The following is a 20,138-nucleotide window of genomic DNA, read 5'->3' as shown; positions in this document are numbered from 1 at the left end:
GTGCTTCTGTCATTGTTGTTATTTTAGACCTGTATTTATCATTGAAGCTCCACTGGAAATTTCCTGTCTCTACTGCCCCCTGTCCATGCTTGAGCCATGGTGTTGGATCTCAGACGGTCTTCAACACCTACTACCTTCATGGTGTTGGAGTTGCTGATTCTTTTCTCATGCACTGGAAATCTCATAATATGATCACTAGTACTCTCTTCATGTGATTCCATTAAACCCGCAAATTCTTTTGTACGTCTTCCACCGTAAAATACTCTTTGAGGCCTCTCCCCTGTCTGCCACTCTGCTGTCCAAAAATGCCAGAAGAAATGGATGATGTGGAACAGCCTCGCCTGTCATGTTTCCATTGGCATCTCATAGTGATGACTACTTGATGACTTGTGTTGCATACTTACCATATCAGCTTTATGTCACTTTGATCCAATCGTATGCACTCTATGCCGTTCCTGTCATCAAGCATGACTCCTCATATCGATTCGTAACCCCGAGCTTTAGTCTCCCTCCCGTGTACGATTCTAATATTATCGTTATCTTTATCGCATGATCAAGCATCGATCACTTTTGTGTGCCACACATGCTCCAAAATCTATCTTGTTTTCTCGAGGAATCATAGTAAACCATTCATTTAAGTGCTGCGATCGTGGACTTCGAGAGTTTAGATCAGCACATGACCGGCTGGCTAATAATGCATGTGATGGATAGAGCTACTTCTCTCTCATGTGGTAACTTCTTGGAGAGGCTGTATACAAATAACATTTGGACCCAACATGATTCCTGCTGTCTCTCGGATATCAACTCCAGATATAGCTTAGAATATGACCAGATCTGCTAGTTGACGTCCTACTTGAATCGGATTCATCACTGGGCGTAGAGCGAAGCATCCATCCGTCGACACCTGAAACATGACGTTGAGGCTTCTGCTCTCCGCCGCTGCTCTGCCCCTCGTCGCCGCCTTCCTCGTCGTCGTCTGCGGGAATGGCATAGCGGAGGCGGAGGCGGGGTGCCGAGTCGAGCTGCCTGACTACGTCTCGGACTCGTGCTCCGCCGTCGACGCCGTGTTCGAGGCCTTCAGCGTCTGCTGCGAGTTCCTCCGCCGGGCTCGGTCGCCTTGTCTGCGTTCGCATCTGCATGCTGCGGTGTCGGTGGGCGCCGACGAGGACCTGTTGAGAGAGTGCTACGGAGCGTAGCCATGAAGAGTGCGATCTCTAAGAAAGGTAAGAGATGCATCGACCAGTGTTTGATTCGAGTTGCCACCACAGCGTCGGCTTCTGATGGCAGTGTTAAAATGCTTAGAAAATTGTTTACGACTGTCGGTGAATTAAAAGTATTTTCGCATCAATTGTACGGTGATAGATCTTTCAGATTCTGTAGAGGGTTGGTCACATTAGCACCAAATCTTATGAATATTCTCTTGACAATGTAAATACGATGAACGGGTCTTTTCACGAACTCGGAGCTTCGTAAGATAAGATATGCCCCCGACAAATTACCTCAATCAAATCCGCGATCTTACTTGAGAAGAGTAACGGGAAGCGAGTGACGAGCTCACATGCGTTCGTGTCTTCAAGATGGATCATTCAATCTCGTGACATGGATCGTACGTTTCTCTCCGAATATTGAAATATCGAGTTAATTATTTGAATCTCATGTAGTTAGATCTAAATTTATATTAGAATTTGTATAGTTATGAAAATAAAATATCTAACTTCATTAATCCTAACATCATCAATTTTATCGAGAGAAGCTCGAAAATAATGAATAAAAAGATATTTTCAATATTTCAGCTAATGATAACGAATGACGTTGATAGTGACGAACGATGGTACCATTAAGGACCACGAGTGATTGTTGTGTATGAGGAGAACGACAATGAGATGTGAGGGTCGCTTTGTCTGTGTCGATATCGATGCAATTGCTAAGCAATCATTTCGTCGCTCTACATTTGTGTCAATGTTGACGCACATGCAAAGCGGTCCTCATCTCTCATCGTCGCTCTCCTCATCATCCGTCACTACCTACATCGTCTAAGAAATCATTCAAGATATATCAACAACTTAATGCTTCAACTAGTTATCTCGAAAAGCATATATATAAGTATGCAAAGGAAGTAATCATTTAGATTCATACGCATAGTGCACAAGGCAAGACGACACACACGGGAGGAGAAATAGACGCGTGATTCATATGGTGTGATAATTAAATATACGAAAAAATAAGTTTCTTATTATTTTTTTTAAAGCTCTAGTAATCTCCCACAAATTATAAATTATTTCAAAATAAAAATTATTAAAAAATAAAAAAAAAGTTTCTATTGATGCATCTATTGTGTGGCATTAAGATGTTTTTTTTAAAGACTTAACCTTATTTGACGAAATAAGCATTTTTCGGATGAAATTCGTGAGAACCAATTAAATATTCTTCTTTGAAAAAAAATTCAGAAAATTTAAAAGAAGTGAAAAAGTCGGATGGGTATCAGATGAAAACTAGTACTGCTAAGAAAGGTTCATGAAAACCTAGTTTCCAATCTTAACCATGAACAGGAACCATCAATTTGATCCCACCTCCTTCTTCAACTGAGCATACGATTAAGTCGTGGCTAAATGTAACTTAATTCCCTGAAATTTCAATGCATGTCCAAAAGCCCACAAAAGACTGAGCTACTCAAATTAATCTCAATTTTGTCGGTTCTGATTTGATTCGATTTTTCTTGGATCAGTTTGATTTTTTTTATTTTTCTGAATGTGAACCAAAACCGGTTGGGAATTTTGATTCGATTTTTCGAGCATATATTTCCGTGATGGTATGATTGGAATTTTTTCTTGCCCTAAGAACATAAAACGTCGTTAAATCTAAAAGAAAAAACTTGAGATCAAATATTAATTTTTTATTATTTTTTTAATTTTATTTCCACTGGATAGAAATGGTCCCTGAATTTAATATTTAATTTTTTTTCTTCATCGAGAATCACATTCATATTTCTTTTTTTCCTTTGATCTTGATGAATCAGACGGTGATAGTGGAGAGAGAGAGAGAGAGAGAGGGAGCGAGTTTGCTTACGTCCACGCGAGAAGCACGTGCAAGTTCCGAATGCTGCGGAGTCCCTGACACGACTCCTTTGGGGGCTTCTCCGACAAGCTTGCGCGCCACGTACACAACCCAAGCCAAAGCCTGACGACCGCCAGCGTACGGCTAAAACCCTCGAAAATTACCGCACAGGGGCAAAAGGTCGAACACCCGTGCGACATGTCGGCGGACGCATCGCTGGCGTCCAGGACCAACAACAGCCTGGCCTTCTTCTTCCTCATCCGATCACTGCAGCAGCCATCACCAAACACAAGCAGCAGTTTCAAGTTGCAAACAATAATCCGCGATGATTAATTACATACAAGGCACCAATACGATCCAAAAGCGAACAAAAGCGTAGAAAAGAAAACAGATGATACAAGCTGTTGTATTTATATGGTCTCCATCTCCTTCCACAGAGTGGTGGTAATCATGCAGTAGAGCAAGATACCGATCAGATCCATCGTTGCATTACACGGTAGCAGCTTGAAGTGGCCCCTTGGTTTCGAGACCCTGAGCACGCTTAGGCCTCCACTCGGTCCGACCCCTCACGATCTCGGCCCCACATTCGAGACGCAGAAGATGCCGGCACTCAATGCCAGCCCCGGGTGATCCTTCAGGGGCGCTGCCATCGCCGTCATCATCGTCGACAGCCGTGAGCGATTGCAGCATGCTATCCTTCCCGCATTCCCTCCTGTATTCTAATGTCATTCCGGCGAGCTCATGGCTCTCCAGGATTGAGATTGGGGCACTCTGCATGCATAATAAAGATCAAAAAAGGAAGGGTCATCATCAAATAGTACATAAATACTTGATCATGGAAGCGACGGGTTCGCAGTAGGTCCACCAGCCTAACATTATTATAAAATGATGCAAGTGGATACTATTCAAAAGCCAAAACCCAACATAATTGCTGGCCAGGAATGTTCATAAAAGATGAAGCAAACATGAGAGGCAACATGGGGTGTTACTCCATGGACCCAAAACCATGTGCAGCCACCAACCCTAAGACCTAAGAGTTCTTTAGGTTGTAAAAGGTTAAAAGATCCTCCCACGTGCGATTCGATACAGAAGTCAGAATGAAGTAATTAGGAGCTGATGGTTTGAAATTTTGTAGGTCAAGAAAATTAAAAACTGACAGAAAGATGTTGCATATAGCTTCAGCAGCTAAAATAAGATCTTGTAATGCATCATAACAAGCCTGTCGGTGTTTAAAAATGTAGAATTTATGAATATTCAAGACAGCCAGGCATGGACAGAAAAGTTTGCTGAAAAACCTAATACTAAAAACATTCAAGCTAGAACTCTAATAAAATAGCTTGTTATGTGACCATACAACTAGTAAAGACCTTATACAACATCTTCAATACTTCCACTATAAGAAACTTAAACAAAGACATTTCTAAGAATGAACCTGGCTATCTTTGATTTTCAATATGATGACAACATGGAGAACAAAATTCTCCAAAATGAAAAAGAAAGAATTAAGCAGAGTCAAGGTGTAAACTTATGCAGTTTCAAGATATCATTTTCTATTTCTAATAAATATCTTGTGACCTTAACTACATTACCTCGATGATCCAGCCAATATACTTAACATTGTTCACATGTTGGTTGATATCCAAATCACCCCATCGAGGCTGCATTTAATAGCAAAGAAGATGCTTATAAACCACATATGTGGCATGAACAGGAACAAATAGATGATATAATAAGTACTAAAGATGGAGTTCACAGACATACAGTCAGCCCCTTTCGAACATAATCTGCAGTACTATCATCAAGCTTTGCTAGCTTTCTGCTATCATCCTCTATAATAGGACCACGATCCACAAAATAGGATCCTATTTCTGCCCTAACTTCCTCTGGAATTTTAGACAATTTCCTTGTCTGTTTGTTCATCATTACCCACACACTGAAAGTGGAAGGCCAAAGCCAAGAAACATATATAAGCCACATAACATTTGCAAAAAAAAAAAAAACATTAAGAGGTGAACAATCGCAAATTGCTGTCGCTGCATGAGAGAATCTGTGAAACTAAATGCAGAAACCAACCTGGTTGCTCTCAGAACAGTTTTCCCTGTTCGGTAGTCACGAACATGCCAGTCACGGCGCATCCCATTTTTCCCAGATGGAGCCACCCATGAATCTACTTCAACAACATCTTCCCTGAAAAGAAAAGGTAGGTTGTGATTCCCAATTTTAAAAACAATGCATACAGAAACCACTATAAGATGAACAAACAGTACATCAGTTTGTTCAATCTAGCAATGAAAAGCTATATTTAAGGAGGGTGATCTAGTAACTGAATATGAACCCATTAATGAGGCTGATCTAGGAACTGACATAAAAAATCAAAAGCAGTCGTAATCCATAACACAGTCCACGTTAGGCAAGAAAGGAGGTAACAGTTAATGCAAAATCAAAACAAGAGTTCAAACGACTATTATGAAGAGCTTGACTTTTAAAAGAACTTAGTCAGCTTGTAGGTCACAACACTGCCATTAATTTCGAACTTAATTAAGACAAATTCTCCACCCATGCACTGAAGAAAATTTATGGTACACACAGAACAAACAAGTGGCAAACATGCATGCGGAGAACTAAAACAAATTCCTTGCAGCAAAAAACTTGCATAGAGTTCAAGCAAATGTATCTAAGGAAGGTACTAAGATGGGTTATCCTTTTAATTGATTGAGAAAAAAAAAATCTGACATGGGGAAAGAACGCACCAGGAAGGATATTTTTCTACAATGACCTGCATTTTTGTGACAACCCAGATCAAATTTCTCTTGCTCATTTCAGGGGTCGAACCAAAGCCATCACCTAGGAGGCCAACGCTCCTTACATGGTTAAGAGCTGTTTCCTGCACAATATACAGAATAAGAGGATGCGTTATCATTGTGAAATCAAAAAAAAAAAAAAAATCAGGTGACCCGAGCAGTTATCTTCCACCAAACCTGTAGATGGTTCATTAAAGTCTCTATAGAAGCTGTTCGATCTGCCCCTATCTCATAAGACCTGATGGAGAAATTCTGCCTGAAAACTAGCCCATCTGGCATGATCTTCCCGAGCCCAAATGCATCAGCAAGCATGTCAGGCCGCCTGGGCTTCCAGTCAATCAGGGTAAATTGCTTCTCCGCAGCCAAGAAGATAGTTGTTATGGCAGCAAAAAGAAAGCTCCAGTCCGGCAGTTGATTGTAGAATGTTCTCGGTGCCGATGGAGAATCTTCCTCGACCTTTTGGGCTTCAGTTTTCAGGCCGACCTTAGTACCGTTGACCTTAGGAAGTGCTTGGGCCTGCGCCTTAACCTCCATGGCACCTGACACTGACATAGGCTTGGCTACAATGCCTCGGACGCCCAAGTTTTCAGGGCCTTCACCAATGGCTTTTGATGCTTTTGCTGAAACCACAGACGAGGAAGACGGGCCGGGGAAGAAGGCCGAGGCCACCGCCATGGAAGCAACCATGATGATCGATGGAAGGTTTTCACGCTCCCTCTTGATTACCCGGAATTAAAGATCAATGACAGCACCTGGAGACGTGCCAAATACTAAATTTTCATCAGAATGTGGAAATTAAAGCTCAAAAAAGATTGGTGGATCTCATTAATCATCATGGACAACATCTTACCACCATTTCCAAAAAAGGAAGGAATTTTTCTACCTTTATTTTTTCTAGAATCTTATGCACCAAAGGCGATCTAACTGAGACAATATTCCCACAGAAACTAAGGAAATGAAACGAAAACGGGCAATCTGAACAGTGTTGAAAGGCTAAAACATTGACGAATTTTCAAATCAAAACATTTGTGTCCGGAAATATCAACAAGCAGAAATTGTGAATCATCAAAGCCGCCAGCAAACCAAATAAACTATAACGAATTTGATCAAAAAGGAATAAGAAAAGGCCGCATCTTTCCATCAGCAGATTCAAATGCTTCGACACGAAACACAAAAATCCAAGCGGGATCCAGATGTCAAAAAATCCCTCTTTGAATCACCCCACATGGACATAGCTCAGAGCGCGTCATACCCAAACCGTAGCTTCACGAAATCTTCCTTCAAACCAACAAAAAGGGGGAAAAAAATAAAAAAATAAAATAAATGACAAAACAGAAGCAGAAACCCCCAAGCCGCCGCTGCAAAATCCGATCGAGATGGACCGTACTCCGGATCCATTCTGCGAGCAAATTAAATCCTCGAGAGACACAAATGCTGAAAGAAGGCAACGGAAGTGGGAAAAGAGAGCGATGGCAAGAGATCCGGTCATAACCTCGGATTGGATGCGAGGAAGAGGAGACAAGTGACGAGAAGCTTCCACCGGATTCCTGCGCTCACATATGGATCACCACGCGGCCTCCTCCTCGATCCCTTGCCCTCCTTCCTCTAGGGTTTGGGCCGCGTCCTCCTTCCAGAAAAGAGAGATGGAGAGAGGGGGCGTGGAAGAGAAAGGAGCGAGCTTTTTTTCTTCCTCTCTTTTTTTAGCCTTTTGTTATTCCAAAATCCAAAGCCAGCGGTGTTTTGGGAAGGAGGCCGAAACGCTTTATTATACATCTACGAGAGTCACCTCCCGCCCGCATAGATCTTTCTAACGTTTCCAACGCATAATATTACATGTATTACAAATGAGAAAAAAAATCTCTAATTTAATTTACTCGACATTAAATACCATGAAATTTATGACTATTTTTCCTGCAATATGTTTACTCGACGCCTGTAAATTGCATCTCATTATTTGGATTTTTAATGAATTCAGACAGTTAAATCGATTTCAAATTTATTTACTCACAATTCTCATTTAATTAATTATTTTAATTTATATATGTACGTCGCCATCACTTCTGTGTGACTTTATATCTGCCGTCCATTCGACAAGGCATCAACGATGTGGTATCATCTAAAAAAAACACTCTCTGGATATATACTCACATTTAAATTCTTCGAACTAATATTATTCTCTTAAATTCTTTTAATTAAATTAAGTAGAATCTTATTTGGTGAGCTCATGCTTCATGGTTTCATAAGATCCACACCGAACAGTCAATAAATGATTAGGTCGAGTCAATTTCATGACCACACTAATTACCTGAGCAATATTTGATCCTGTCCATGTTTCTCATTCCACCTCTCATTGTTCAATTAGAAGAGAAAGCCTTAACAGAAGAAAAATCTAATATCGATGAATTACAGACTAATATAATCTAAGAATACAGCAGTTGGTCGATGCAACAATACAGTATTTTTTATGTTATATTAGTGTGTATATATAAAAATTAGGCAAGGTAAGAAAGATTCGGAGAGAATCCATCCCAGAGATCAGTTCCAGGGGCAGATCCAATTTAGGATCCATCTACTTACAGTTGAGGATCTGATCTGCTCATTAAATGATGCTTCCTATTTTAGCTCATCAATGGAGAGGTCCATCTTGATGGAGGTTTGTACTTGAGAGGAACACATACCAGTATGATATGGATGGATTGCCACCCTTTTAATTCCACGTCCAAGTAAGAGGAAGTCCTTTACCTCTTCATTACGTAATTATCGTGTAGGCTCCAGCTTTGAGTAAACATACTGCATTCTTCTGCATCTGAGTTTTTTCTGCTGCTGTCAACTTCCACCTGATGTCAAAAAAGAGATGTTTAATGGATGCCCACCTCGATCGATGTTGGCGAGGAATAGGATCCTATGCCTGTTGATTGAATACTATTGTCCAGGCTCCAGTTTAGCAGAACCCATCGTTTTTCTTGATGTGATATTTCAGCTACTGTCAATTGTCCCTCCTGTAGAAAAGGATGATGTTCATTGAATTTGACCTGCTGTTTGATGTGAGAAATCTGGGAGACCATGTCATTTCTGGCTCGTTAAAGATTGAAGTATCATTAGAAATTTGATTTGAGGTTTCAGCTCATGTCTTCTACAAGCCAAAAGCATGACAGCCAACTACTCCGCAATGCATCCACCTGCTATTGACTTCCACCAAATCCAAACACGACGAGTTTGTTGCCTCCTTGGGAGAGGAGAGAGGCGTTCTGAAGCTTCGCAGATGTGTGGCTACCCATGCAAAGGTTTCCAACGTCAACAGTGCATGAAAGTGAGCCTCTTTATGAGACTGCCACCCACAAGCAAATGGTCAACATCACACCTTTGTACCTACTTTGGGATCTTGCTGCTGAAGACGCCCCCAGTGTGTGTGACCAGCACGGCAATTCAACGTGTGATACTTGGAGCTAAAGAGGGAGAGGAAGAAGCTGGGTTGGATGTTGTGGCTGTCGAATTGACAATGCAGCACAATGAGTTCCACAAGCCCAGTGCTAGAAATTTCCATCGTCTTGCTGTGTGGAATGTGTTCATAATATATTGCGTCGGAAACTATGCAAACCTTCTCACCTTAGTCTTCCACATGGCTCAGTCAAGATTGTTGTGTCAACATAATCTTCAACATGGAATACTGACTGACAAGCTGCATCCTTAAACAAGCCTCGAGACATCACATTTGTTTTAGACTGCAGGAGAAGGGTATTTCCAGGGTAGAGAGAGGAGGTCAGGGTTAGGTCATATGGCAACAGAAGAACAGTGCATGCCATTTGTTTAAGATCTTAAGAAAATGATCATGTCACTTTTATTCGCTGAAGAAGCTTGTGATCAAATCTATGTATCTGACTTTGGGAAAACCCAAAGAGATGAACTTGGTCAGTCAATGAACAAGGCAAATTGAATTCTTTCTATCCCTGAAGAAGGCTAGTCAAGGTAGGAGAGAGTTGTTGAACTACACCTGCAAGAACACTTGAGATAAAGACAACATTGTGATTCTACAAATGATACCATGGTAGTGTGCCCAACTCAAACTTTAATCTTGGCCAGCTACATAGTCCAAACATGAACTTGGAAGCTAAGCCTTGCTAAATTATTTTGAAAATATATATCCAACATAAAAGGTTCCCATCAACAGGGAATCTAAAGTGGATTAATGCATGTAATTTTATCTCTAAATATGAAAATTTTATTTCCATGGTTCAAATTTTAGTATCGGAAACCTGTCCTCTTGACATGTATAGAACATAATAAATTTATATTTGATTTGTAAGAATTAATATACATAGTCTTAATTTATAAATAGATTTTTTATTTTAATATCTTACTTCATTTTGATCTACAACTTTTGGATACTAAGATATTAGTGTAATTGGATCTAATCTCTCTTAGTTCCCAAGCATCATAAATGATTGAAAGACGGTATATTTCTGCTTTATTATGGTTGGAGTTGTTGTTGAACTAAGAATCAATTTCCTGTTCTGGTGGACTACAATTTTTTCTTTTCCAAAAAATATTGAAAAAAATTAAAACAAAATGAAAATTGGTGATGAACTAATTATTCTTAAAAAATATTTCTAGATAAATGTCAATCATTGACATGATTGCGGCAACAATTTACATATGAAGAGATTTGATAGGAACTTGCAATCCGTTCATTAAATTTTTGAAGACCATAAATATGGATAGATAAGAAACAACATCAAATTTGGTGGGTATTCAATTTCACTTCTGATTTGCTTCGTTGTGGTCGTAGCAGTTGGAACTTAATTCATCTCTCATTTACTTCTCTATGCTCCAACTAATTCAAATCGACATGTATTTAACATCTGAATTCATTAAATATTGAGGAAATCATGTTTACAAACACCAAGCAAAACCTACCTTCATCCGTGACAAAAAAACAAAAGAAAAGACAATAGAAAGAAAGTGTTACCAGTAAGCTTTCTTTTTCGTCCAATTCTTCCATAGTAAACATATAAGTTACTCATGAATCATAACAGCACCAATAAATTTGTAAATCCTAGTTGTTTGGGTTTATGAATGTTTTATCCTAATTAAGATAGGTATAAAATTTTTATTTTTATTTATAGTTTTTTATAATATATTTTTAAGTTTTATTTTATCTTCTCGTACTATTAATGACTTTATTATTAGGTCTCTATATCCATTCATCTTAAATGATTCTCTTTCCATCTATCTTTTATCGTCATCTTAAATGATTCCATCGTAATTTATTCTCTACTAAAACGATACTTAATTATTTATAAATAAAAATATTTTTTAATAATCTTTCACAAGAATTTCATACATTCATCATGACATTTTCATCTTAGTTATACAAATCTTTTATATATACATTAACTACTTAATACTTAGATCCATAAAATATTGCTGGTTTAACAACTATCACACAAAAAAAAATTTTAATCTTAAAGTACTCTATCTATAATCACTTATAAAATCAATGATTTTGATAATTCAAAAATAAAAACGTGATTTTTATAATTTATGGTACATAATTTTTATATTTTTCTGACGTAATACCCATAGCCTTAGGTTGGATCAGTTAACTATTAATTGAACCAGTGGATGAACCAATCGAATTATTGATTTAATAATTTTATATTATATTTAAAAAATTAAATATATAATATTATAGGAATAAATTTTATGAGGATGATGGAGAGTACGATAAGAGAGTAATAAAATACATAATTTTATATGATAACAAGTAATGAGTTGATGATGTTGCAATCTTTTTACTCTAAAATAATAAAATTAATAATATAATATGTTAGAAGTTTAGACGTCCATTTTTTCAAGTCTGAATTTTATAACTATAATTTTAGTTTTGGGCCTTATATTTATAAAAAAATCCTTCTTTTCACATTATAAATTTTGAAATTAATGAAAATTAAATTACATCTCAAAAATCATCTAATAAATATTACTATTAATTAATGTTCAGCTATTAAATCACAGATGAGAAGCACATCGAGTGTTGATTGATGGACTGTTGATGTAACTGGGCCGGGACACGTGCGATGGTTCAGATCGACACGTACGTTGGTCCAGTCCGGCACGTGCCTCCCGGACGAGTCATCCTCGCTTGGTTCGGTGGTCCCACTCGCGTGAGGGCGGCTCGTTCGACCAATCCTCCCCCTCTCCCTCTTCCTCTTCCGACATCGTCTCTTCCTCTCACTTCCTCGGCATCTTCTCCTGGCCTCGTCGTCCTTCTCCTCCTCCTCCGCTGCCGACCGAGGAGCGGCGTAGATAAGAGCGGGACGGGTTCCGAGATCGATCGGCGAACGACGCCTTCATTGATTTAGCGATTAGAAATTGCCAAAAAAGATGTGGTGTTTTGATCGAGAAGTGAACAATTGAAAAGGAAAAAGTCGGCAGCCTGAAGGCGCCGTGGTCGGGTTACGAGCTGCGGTGGGCAATCGATGGCGGAGGAATAGTGATTTGTGGGGTGAGTTTCCTCTCCAATCCCCTCTCGTTCTCGTTCTCTTGTTCTGTAATCGCGTGGATCTCCTTTTGGTCTCGTGGTTTCTGGTCCAATATCGGTGGATTGAGGCCGAGCACGTCTGAAAGATGCGTTTCTCGTTGACTCCATTCTTGCTCGTCTTGGATTCTTCGGTTAGGGTTTTGTCGCGTGTTGTAAGGGTGAATGACATGGAAATTTCTCCTGGATAGATCAGGCATGGGTTTCTAACGATCTCCTGCCTCACTATTGATTGATTGTTTCTTGGTTTTATGGTAATTTTCCCCGTTTTTGTATTATTTGCTGCCTTATCGGAGCTGATGCACCGAGATTTTGTTCTCGATGTTAGCCCTAACTTTGTGAGTTAATAGAGACTTTGGTGCTATCCAGTGCAACGAAAATATGCTTTAATGTTTCTTATGTTGATCTTCTTATTTTAATTCTTTCGAAGTCTCTTTAGCCGACCCCAAATAGTTGGGACTGTATTCTTTTAAGGTATTTTTCTATTGTTGTTCATTTGCCATCAATTACTGCGTTTTGCTTGGGAATACCATAATAGGAATGATATTGAGGAAAGCCCAGGCCTGCTAGTTGAGTATAATCAATCTATCTTTATTTCTCAAGGTGCACAGCCATAGTTTCCTATTTCCAAAAAAATAAAAGACTTAGCATTTGCCAATTACAGTTGGTCGTCTCCATATCTGAGGCAGGGTATAATATAGCTTATCTGTCGTTAATACATGTTGGCCTTACTGTAATTAACTTGAACTTTGCAATCTAATGATTTATACCTAATTTGTTCTGCTGCACAAGAACTACTTTAGGCTTTAGGGTTCACTTTGAATTTTAAGTTTGGTTCAGCTATATCAGTTTTCTCTCTGTCAACTGCTATTTATAATGAAAGAAAGGCAAATGGTTCAGAGTATTAAGAAATAGAGATGTATTTAACTGTGTTTGTTCAGCAGTATTAATTTCAAACTCAATGCTACAAACTTTCACTGAGCTGAAGTTACAGTTGAGAATTACTTGTTGTTGCTACAGATCTATATTTAGCACTGTGGAAGAACAAGAAGCAGCTTAGGAAAGTGGTGGATTACTACTTTTCTATGCTAGTTTATCTCACTTGCTTTAGTGGATGTTGATGGCTGTTCCCTCTGTGGAACTACATAGTGAAAGTGAGACTGATAGGCATCCTTTGCTGATGGATCGGGCAACTCCTTCTAATGGACATGAACACATAGTCGATATACCACGAGGCATTAATGGAGATGAGAACAATTTGTTAGGTGAATTGCATAATCTGGATAGAAATTCAACCAGCGCAACTGCTCAGATCTCTCAAACTTCTCCAGTGTCACCGGATGCTGCAAATTCTGGAAATGCTACTCTAACTGCGAGAAGTGATAACTATGGTCGGCGTAATAGAAGCCCACTGAATTCTGGATTATGGATTTCGGTGGAACTTATTGTTAATGCGAGCCAAATTATAGCAGCTATCATTGTGCTCTCCTTGTCAAGAAAGGAGCATCCACGAGCTCCATTATTTGAATGGATCATTGGTTATACCGTAGGCTGTTTTGCTAATCTTCCTCATCTATATTGGCGCTACATTCGTCGCAACAGTTCTATGCAAGAACCAGCTCGTTCAAATCAGAGTACCATTCATAACAATCCTCCTGAATCAAGTGGTTATACAACTAGTCCTGTTACTCAGGCCTCAGAACAAGAAAATGACAATACCATTGTTTCAGCAGCACAAGTCAGACAAAACAGAGCTATTGCTAATCCAAGGTACTATTTTAATGAACTACCTATATGGACACTGCAAATGCTTGTTTATTTCATCAAAGTTTGTTGCTTTTTATATTTTTTAATTCTATGATCTGAACTTCTTACTTGATATAATAATATACCAATAGTTACTTTATATTAGAAATAAGTTTTAATATTGTCGTCACATTAATCATATTGCTGCTTCAAATTCTACTGAATGTTTTCACATAATTTTGTTGAACTCTAGTCTAGTGTCAGCTACTGTTTTTTCCCCCTTCGAATTCTGTTGCTTCGCATAGGTCTTCATGGCCAGCCATTTGTTGCTTGCGCTTTTGGTTGGATATGTTCATTGGAATTTTTGCAAGTGGTAATAGTTGAATTTGCACATTGTCATTTGCTGCATGGGTTGATATCTTGATGTAGAAGATTGCACTAATCTGTCCATGCCGTTATGATATTTTCTTTTGATTGGTGTCAAATCAAGCCTGGAGTGATTGGACTAGACTTGGTTGTTTAGGTTGGTTTACTTTAACCATGCTTGAATTTCTACTGGGTGAATGGACTATAGTATGCTTGTTCAACTGTATGATACAATGACCTATCAATTTTAGGACCTTATGAAGGTTGATGGATTATGGCTACCTGTGTGAATTCTTTATAGGTGGAACTGATTGGTGAAGAGAGATTTGCTGGTCAATCATGGAATGAGCAAATAGACTGGTGAAAGATTTTTTGCTCAAAGAAAGAATATTTTACAGATTTCATGACTTTTAACTAAATCTTATAAGGTAGAAGCTATAATCAGAGATGAGTTAATTACCAGACAGCGGTATCATGCTTTGCAAATGGCACTGCCACATTGACCAGGGATGAGAAATGAAATTTATAAACTTTAGATTTCTCCTCTTGACACTTTAGGTTAGCACCTGGAACCCTTTCATCAGAGTGGCTTGACTAAGAATGCATATATCATCATAAAATTTAATGCAGAATATATGGAGAATAAAAATATATCTAGTTAATAATTCATGAAAGATGGCGCTCAAACTTTTTGTCATTTAGTTTCTGAAGCAATCTAATGATAGTCATGAATTCTGACTGAATGACTTTTGCTAAGATGTTCTTATAATTTAAAGTCCTCTCTCTGGAATATGGTTAAGTAGTCCCCTTTCTTGTAACTGAGAATAGTTGAAGAACAGCGTTATTTACTCCTCCAGAGAAATTGAGAATTATCAAACAAGATATCCTAAAAAAGAAATCCTTAAACAAGATGTTACTTTATGCTGAATCTGATACTGTATTCCATGTGTCTGACTTGGCATATGTTTCTGTTATTTGATTCTCACCTTTTCCAAAAGAAGTGTTTTTTTATAGAATCTTTATTAAGCAAGACTTTGAAGTTCTTATGGACCACTGCATTTGCCGGTTGCTTTTTAAAACTTAATAATCCTAATAACCTTATTGAGTTGAATGCAAGTTTGTAAATGAAAATTGATCTTCTATGTCGATTGTTATATCCATCCTTTTCCTCCTTTTCTTGAATTCCTCACTATCTTTTTTAATTTATATGTATCGGTTTGGTTTTATCTATGCAATGATGCTGTACAGATAATGGGTAGGATACATAAAAGAAAAAAAAAAAGAGGGGATGGGAGTTGGTTGTTAAGCAGAGAGAAATTATCTCGTTTGAAAGATTAAGGAAATTTTTGAATGCATGTTTTGATAGTCATATTTTGATAAGTTGTGCTGGATCGGCAGGTCATGTTTTGATAAGAGAATATTAAATCTTCCTGGATCGGTAGTCCATGTTTTGATAAATTATTATAAATGTTGGAAAGACCCCCTGGATTAGGCCTTAGTGTCTAGAAAAAAAGTGATATCTCAATAATTGCTTGATCTGATCCATCAGTTGGTTGATCGATTCAGTTGTGGCCTGTTCAATATCATTTGGACTTAAAGTTGGATTTATTTTGATCTCGCCAATTGCCAGCCTGGACCGCAGGTGATGATTGGCTGAATGTCTTCACCTGAACTAGAAAGTTTAGAGATAATAATGCGTTGCATGCAGAGTATTGGTGCAGGGTAATGTAGAGTTGGGATTTAATGGCCTTATTTAGGTTCAATGTTAATTTTTGGAGCATGTTCAGCTGAACGCATTGAAGTTATATGATGCTCCTGTTAATCCAGACAATTTTTAGCTTAAGAGTTCTCTAAACTTTCTTAATAAGAATGTGAACAGGAGTATTTGCTTTAGCTTTGAAGATGAAAGTGACAAGAAAGCCAATTCGGTAGACTTTAGATGTACTCCTGTAAAGACAAGTAAAATACTGTCTTTTGGATTCTTATTTTTATTATCAACAAAAGTCAATGATGTTGAATTGAATTAAATGAGCTAGCTTCCATAGGAAATCATGTAGCTAGTTGCATATAAGTTAATTGTATAAACTGCAAATCATCATAATATCTCTTACAATCTGTTTGGTGCTTTATGCTAAGAAGCCATAAACTTTGTAGGTTTAAAAACTTCAACTAGAGCTAGTCAATGAGAAAATTCATACTGGAATGAGTTATAGACGAGAGAAAAGACAGAATGAAATTGGAAGCAAGAAGAGAAAACTTGGTTAGGAGCAGTGAATTAGCATATAGCGGCTTTTCATTCCCGGTGACATTGATAACCAATTCCTGAAAGGGTTCCTAAAGCCAGTGTAATACCATTCATATGATGTATTTTCACTTGCTTTGTATGCTTATTTTTATCTGTGGACTTAGAATGATCAAAACAGATGCATAATCAAGCCCTTAGCGAAAGCCACATTTAAGAGTATTTGTTTTGATGACTTATTTTCTACATTGTTAACCAACTGCGGTAACCAGCTGCAGATTTATAATCAAACACTTGTGCTGTTTTTACAGGATTAATGCACTTGTCGATCACTTCAAGATGGCTTTGGATTGCTTCTTTGCCGTGTGGTTTGTTGTTGGAAATGTGTGGATATTTGGTGGGCGTGCCTCTTCTGAGGATGCACCTAACTTGTACAGGTGTGCATAGAATATTTTTCTTATGCATCTTGATCATATATGGTCATCAATCTTTAATGTTACGTATTTCTTTAATCACAGGTTATGTATAGTGTTCCTTACATTCAGCTGTATTGGATATGCCATGCCTTTCATTTTGTGTGCAATTATCTGCTGCTGCTTGCCATGCATTATATCCATCCTCGGCTTTAGAGAAGATATGGGCCATGACAGAGGTGCTACTTCTGAGCTAATAAATGCACTTCCAACCTACAAGTTTAAATCTAAGCGGCATTGTATCAAGGACGAGTCTGGAAGTAACTCGGATGGTCAGAGTGATGGTGGGATTTTGGCACCTGGCACTGACAAAGAGCGAATTGTTTCTGCCGAAGATGCTGTGAGTTCTATTACATTTGTTGATATCCATCATCGAGTCATATCTGCTAAAAATGCACAGCAGTTTTGAGCATGATCTTTGGCTTTGTATGTAAAATTAATGTGTGATTAGCAACGAATACAGATTATAAATGACCATATTTGGTTTGTTTATTCTGCTGTTTTTTTTTGTAGGTCTGTTGCATATGCCTGGCGAAATATGTGGACAATGAGGAGCTTCGCGAACTTCCATGCAGCCATTTTTTCCACATGGACTGTGTGGACAAATGGCTTAAGATAAATGCGCTCTGCCCCCTCTGCAAATCCGAGGTCGGAAACACCACCACATCTTGAGGGACATGCAGTTGACATCTTGATAATGGCAGTAAAGAGTGGGAAGTGGTGTAGAAACAGTGTAAAGCAATGTAGATGCCTATTCTTACTGGCAGAGATGTACCAATCTACAATCTGGAATTGAAAACTCTTCCGAGTCCGCCTGCATCTGTAAATTTATGTATGGAAGAGTCTGTAATCGATTAGGCTCTTGTCATTCTTTTTAATGGTTGCATTGGGTGGTTCTTGCAGCTTTGATGGCTATATATATCGGTCTGTTTATGGTGCTTTCATGCACGATATGAGAAATATGTTGTTTAAATTGTTCGCCGTGCTTAAAGATCACATCATGCAGAATTGTAGTTTCTCAAGACTTAATTTATGAGGGTGGAATTGCCGAGTACTTGGCTTATCGTCATACTTAAATCTCATTCATCTATGATTACACGTTGACAAGGATATTTTATGCCAATAAATTCACTTATAATAAGTTTTCATCTACGTGTGAAAACAAGGAATATAAAGTCTACAAATATTAATTATGTTTAAATGAAAACATACTTATATGATGTTAACTTTATAACTATTGGTTTAACAATAAATTATAAACCCTTTACGCATATCCAATAGATAGGTCCTTTCTCGGTAGTTGACATGATACGTAATTGGCTAGGACGACTAAATAATTTATTTATTTTTTTTTATCTTCTTTTATATTTCAAGATAGTTATTGATTATCCTAGAACATAATATTTATTTCGAGACCTACGATGACTATATAATTTATTCTCTTTTTTTTGTCTTCTTTTATATTTCAAGATAGGCACTGACTATCCTAGATCATAATGTGTATTACCTCTATTAAAAGATAACTATTATGCTTTTAAGGTACTTACGTGCTTAGAATATTTTTTTGTTTAATAAAGAGCAAAAGGGAATACTTTGAAATATGTTTAATTACTTAAGATATTTTTTTTATTATGATCAAACAACATGGGTAAAGGATACGATTCAGAATATATTAAGCATTTCAAATTCTTCTTTGTCTCAACGATACATCACACATGGTAAAGGAGACATTATGAAATGTGTCAATCGCATTAAATGCTTCTTTGTCTTAGGTACGTAGACATATAAAGACACTCTTTGACATTTTAGATATATTTTTGTCCTATGAGATATTGTGCCAAAACAAGATAACTTAATTTGGTAGGCTCCAAATGAGCTAATCAGGCTGAATTAACTCGACCCAAGTTGGTTGAAGAACTTTGCCTAATGGTCAAACAAATTAACTAGACCTATGCTAGTTGTTCAAATCAACCCAAACTAAGTCGTCGATCAAAATTGACCCAAATCCAGTGAGTCAATTAAAGATAACTTGACCTCAGTTGGTCGAGCAAATTGACTCGACTTAGATTGGTCGATCAAAATTATATGATTGAGACATAGGAAATCTTCTTATATAATTATGTGCAAATATTAAACATGTATAGTTTATTAGTATAATGGTAAAAATTAAAGACTTTCAAAATATCACCTATACGAAGACTTAACGGAAAAGAAGTAAAAATTTTATTTATTTATGATATGGGCTTAAAGGAAGAGTGGTCTCAATTGTTTTCAAGGAAATGATTTTCTTGATTCAAATAGAAGACGATCGAAGTTAGGGTAAAACTTAATGTTATGTCCACCCGTAATAAAGGCTAATTTAATGTCCCTACCGAGAGGATAATGTCCAAGGACAAAGGGCCATTCTCTTAGTAGACGACTGGATAGGTTTTCTATACACAAGATTAGGGATGAGATTAGAAAATAATTGATTCTTTAGTCATCTCTCGTTTTAAGAAAATGCATGTCCTGAAAATTATTATCATTACAAAAGATGCAATCATTTTGAAGATATAACCAACTTGAGGAAGTGATTAATGTAGAGAGGTTGAATTATCCAGACACATAATCTTTCCCTTGCTGAGGCCATCTTTTATCCTCAACTAACTATTTGGACTTATCATTGGTAGTATTAAGAACATTACCTAAGGCTGATTGTGCAAGTGAAGTTAGAAGATGAGTCTTTTCATCGATATGTTCTCGTGCGATTTGTATGTTTAATCTTCCTTATGATATTGCTTTGAGGATTATCTTTCTAATGCGAATGATTTGGTCATTAATTTAGTTTGAAAAATTAGTATGACCTAATTCATTTTTGATGTAATATCATGTATAGTATTAAGAATATAAATGTGAAAAATATATTTATAAAGATAGAG

The 20,138-nt window shown here is 37.6% G+C and overlaps 2 protein-coding genes across 3 annotated transcripts; one reads left to right on the top strand and one right to left on the bottom strand.

Annotated features, from left to right (window-relative positions):
• Window positions 1-3,360: 3,360 nt before the first annotated feature.
• On the bottom strand, window positions 3,361-7,610 carry LOC135606005 (palmitoyl-acyl carrier protein thioesterase, chloroplastic-like). Of its 2 annotated transcripts, none has more exons than XM_065096687.1 (7): window positions 7,348-7,610; window positions 6,033-6,625; window positions 5,805-5,938; window positions 5,128-5,241; window positions 4,816-4,987; window positions 4,644-4,712; window positions 3,361-3,825 (listed from the first exon to the last, which is right to left on the bottom strand). In XM_065096687.1, exons 2-7 carry the CDS (start codon window positions 6,540-6,542, stop codon window positions 3,544-3,546), a joined length of 1,281 nt encoding a protein of 426 aa, XP_064952759.1. In that variant the 5' UTR covers window positions 6,543-6,625; window positions 7,348-7,610; the 3' UTR covers window positions 3,361-3,543. The 2 variants fall into 2 exon arrangements, with proteins under 2 accessions (XP_064952759.1, XP_064952758.1); XM_065096686.1 differs by having other exon boundaries at window positions 6,033-6,607.
• A 4,431-nt stretch (window positions 7,611-12,041) lies between these two features.
• On the top strand, window positions 12,042-18,122 carry LOC103975331 (E3 ubiquitin-protein ligase At1g63170). Its single transcript, XM_009390263.3, has 5 exons — window positions 12,042-12,360; window positions 13,414-14,163; window positions 17,059-17,184; window positions 17,266-17,560; window positions 17,734-18,122. Exons 2-5 carry the CDS (start codon window positions 13,508-13,510, stop codon window positions 17,890-17,892), a joined length of 1,236 nt encoding a protein of 411 aa, XP_009388538.2. The 5' UTR covers window positions 12,042-12,360; window positions 13,414-13,507; the 3' UTR covers window positions 17,893-18,122.
• The last annotated feature ends 2,016 nt before the right edge of the window (window positions 18,123-20,138 follow it).

This window comes from Musa acuminata, chromosome BXJ2-2, assembly GCF_036884655.1.
Source record: "Musa acuminata AAA Group cultivar baxijiao chromosome BXJ2-2, Cavendish_Baxijiao_AAA, whole genome shotgun sequence".
Taxonomy (NCBI): domain Eukaryota; kingdom Viridiplantae; phylum Streptophyta; class Magnoliopsida; order Zingiberales; family Musaceae; genus Musa; species Musa acuminata.
The sequence above is the reverse complement of the archived record's forward strand: the minus strand, read 5'-3'. Positions and strand labels throughout refer to the sequence as shown.

What these genes read in the sequence shown, in the direction of transcription:
- LOC135606005 (XM_065096687.1), bottom strand. Translation starts at nt 6,542, where the DNA reads ATGGTTGCTTCCATGGCGGTGGCCTCGGCCTTCTTCCCCGGCCCGTCT. An exon ending in GTAGAAAAATATCCTTCCTG is followed by an intron (nt 5,242 to 5,804) that starts GTGCGTTCTTTC and finishes TTTTCTTTTCAG; the next exon opens with GGAAGATGTTGTTGAAGTAG. An exon ending in ACTGTTCTGAGAGCAACCAG is followed by an intron (nt 4,988 to 5,127) that starts GTTGGTTTCTGC and finishes TTCCACTTTCAG; the next exon opens with TGTGTGGGTAATGATGAACA.
- LOC103975331 (XM_009390263.3), top strand. Translation starts at nt 13,508, where the DNA reads ATGTTGATGGCTGTTCCCTCTGTGGAACTACATAGTGAAAGTGAGACT. An exon ending in AGAGCTATTGCTAATCCAAG is followed by an intron (nt 14,164 to 17,058) that starts GTACTATTTTAA and finishes CTGTTTTTACAG; the next exon opens with GATTAATGCACTTGTCGATC. An exon ending in TTGTTTCTGCCGAAGATGCT is followed by an intron (nt 17,561 to 17,733) that starts GTGAGTTCTATT and finishes TTTTTTTTGTAG; the next exon opens with GTCTGTTGCATATGCCTGGC.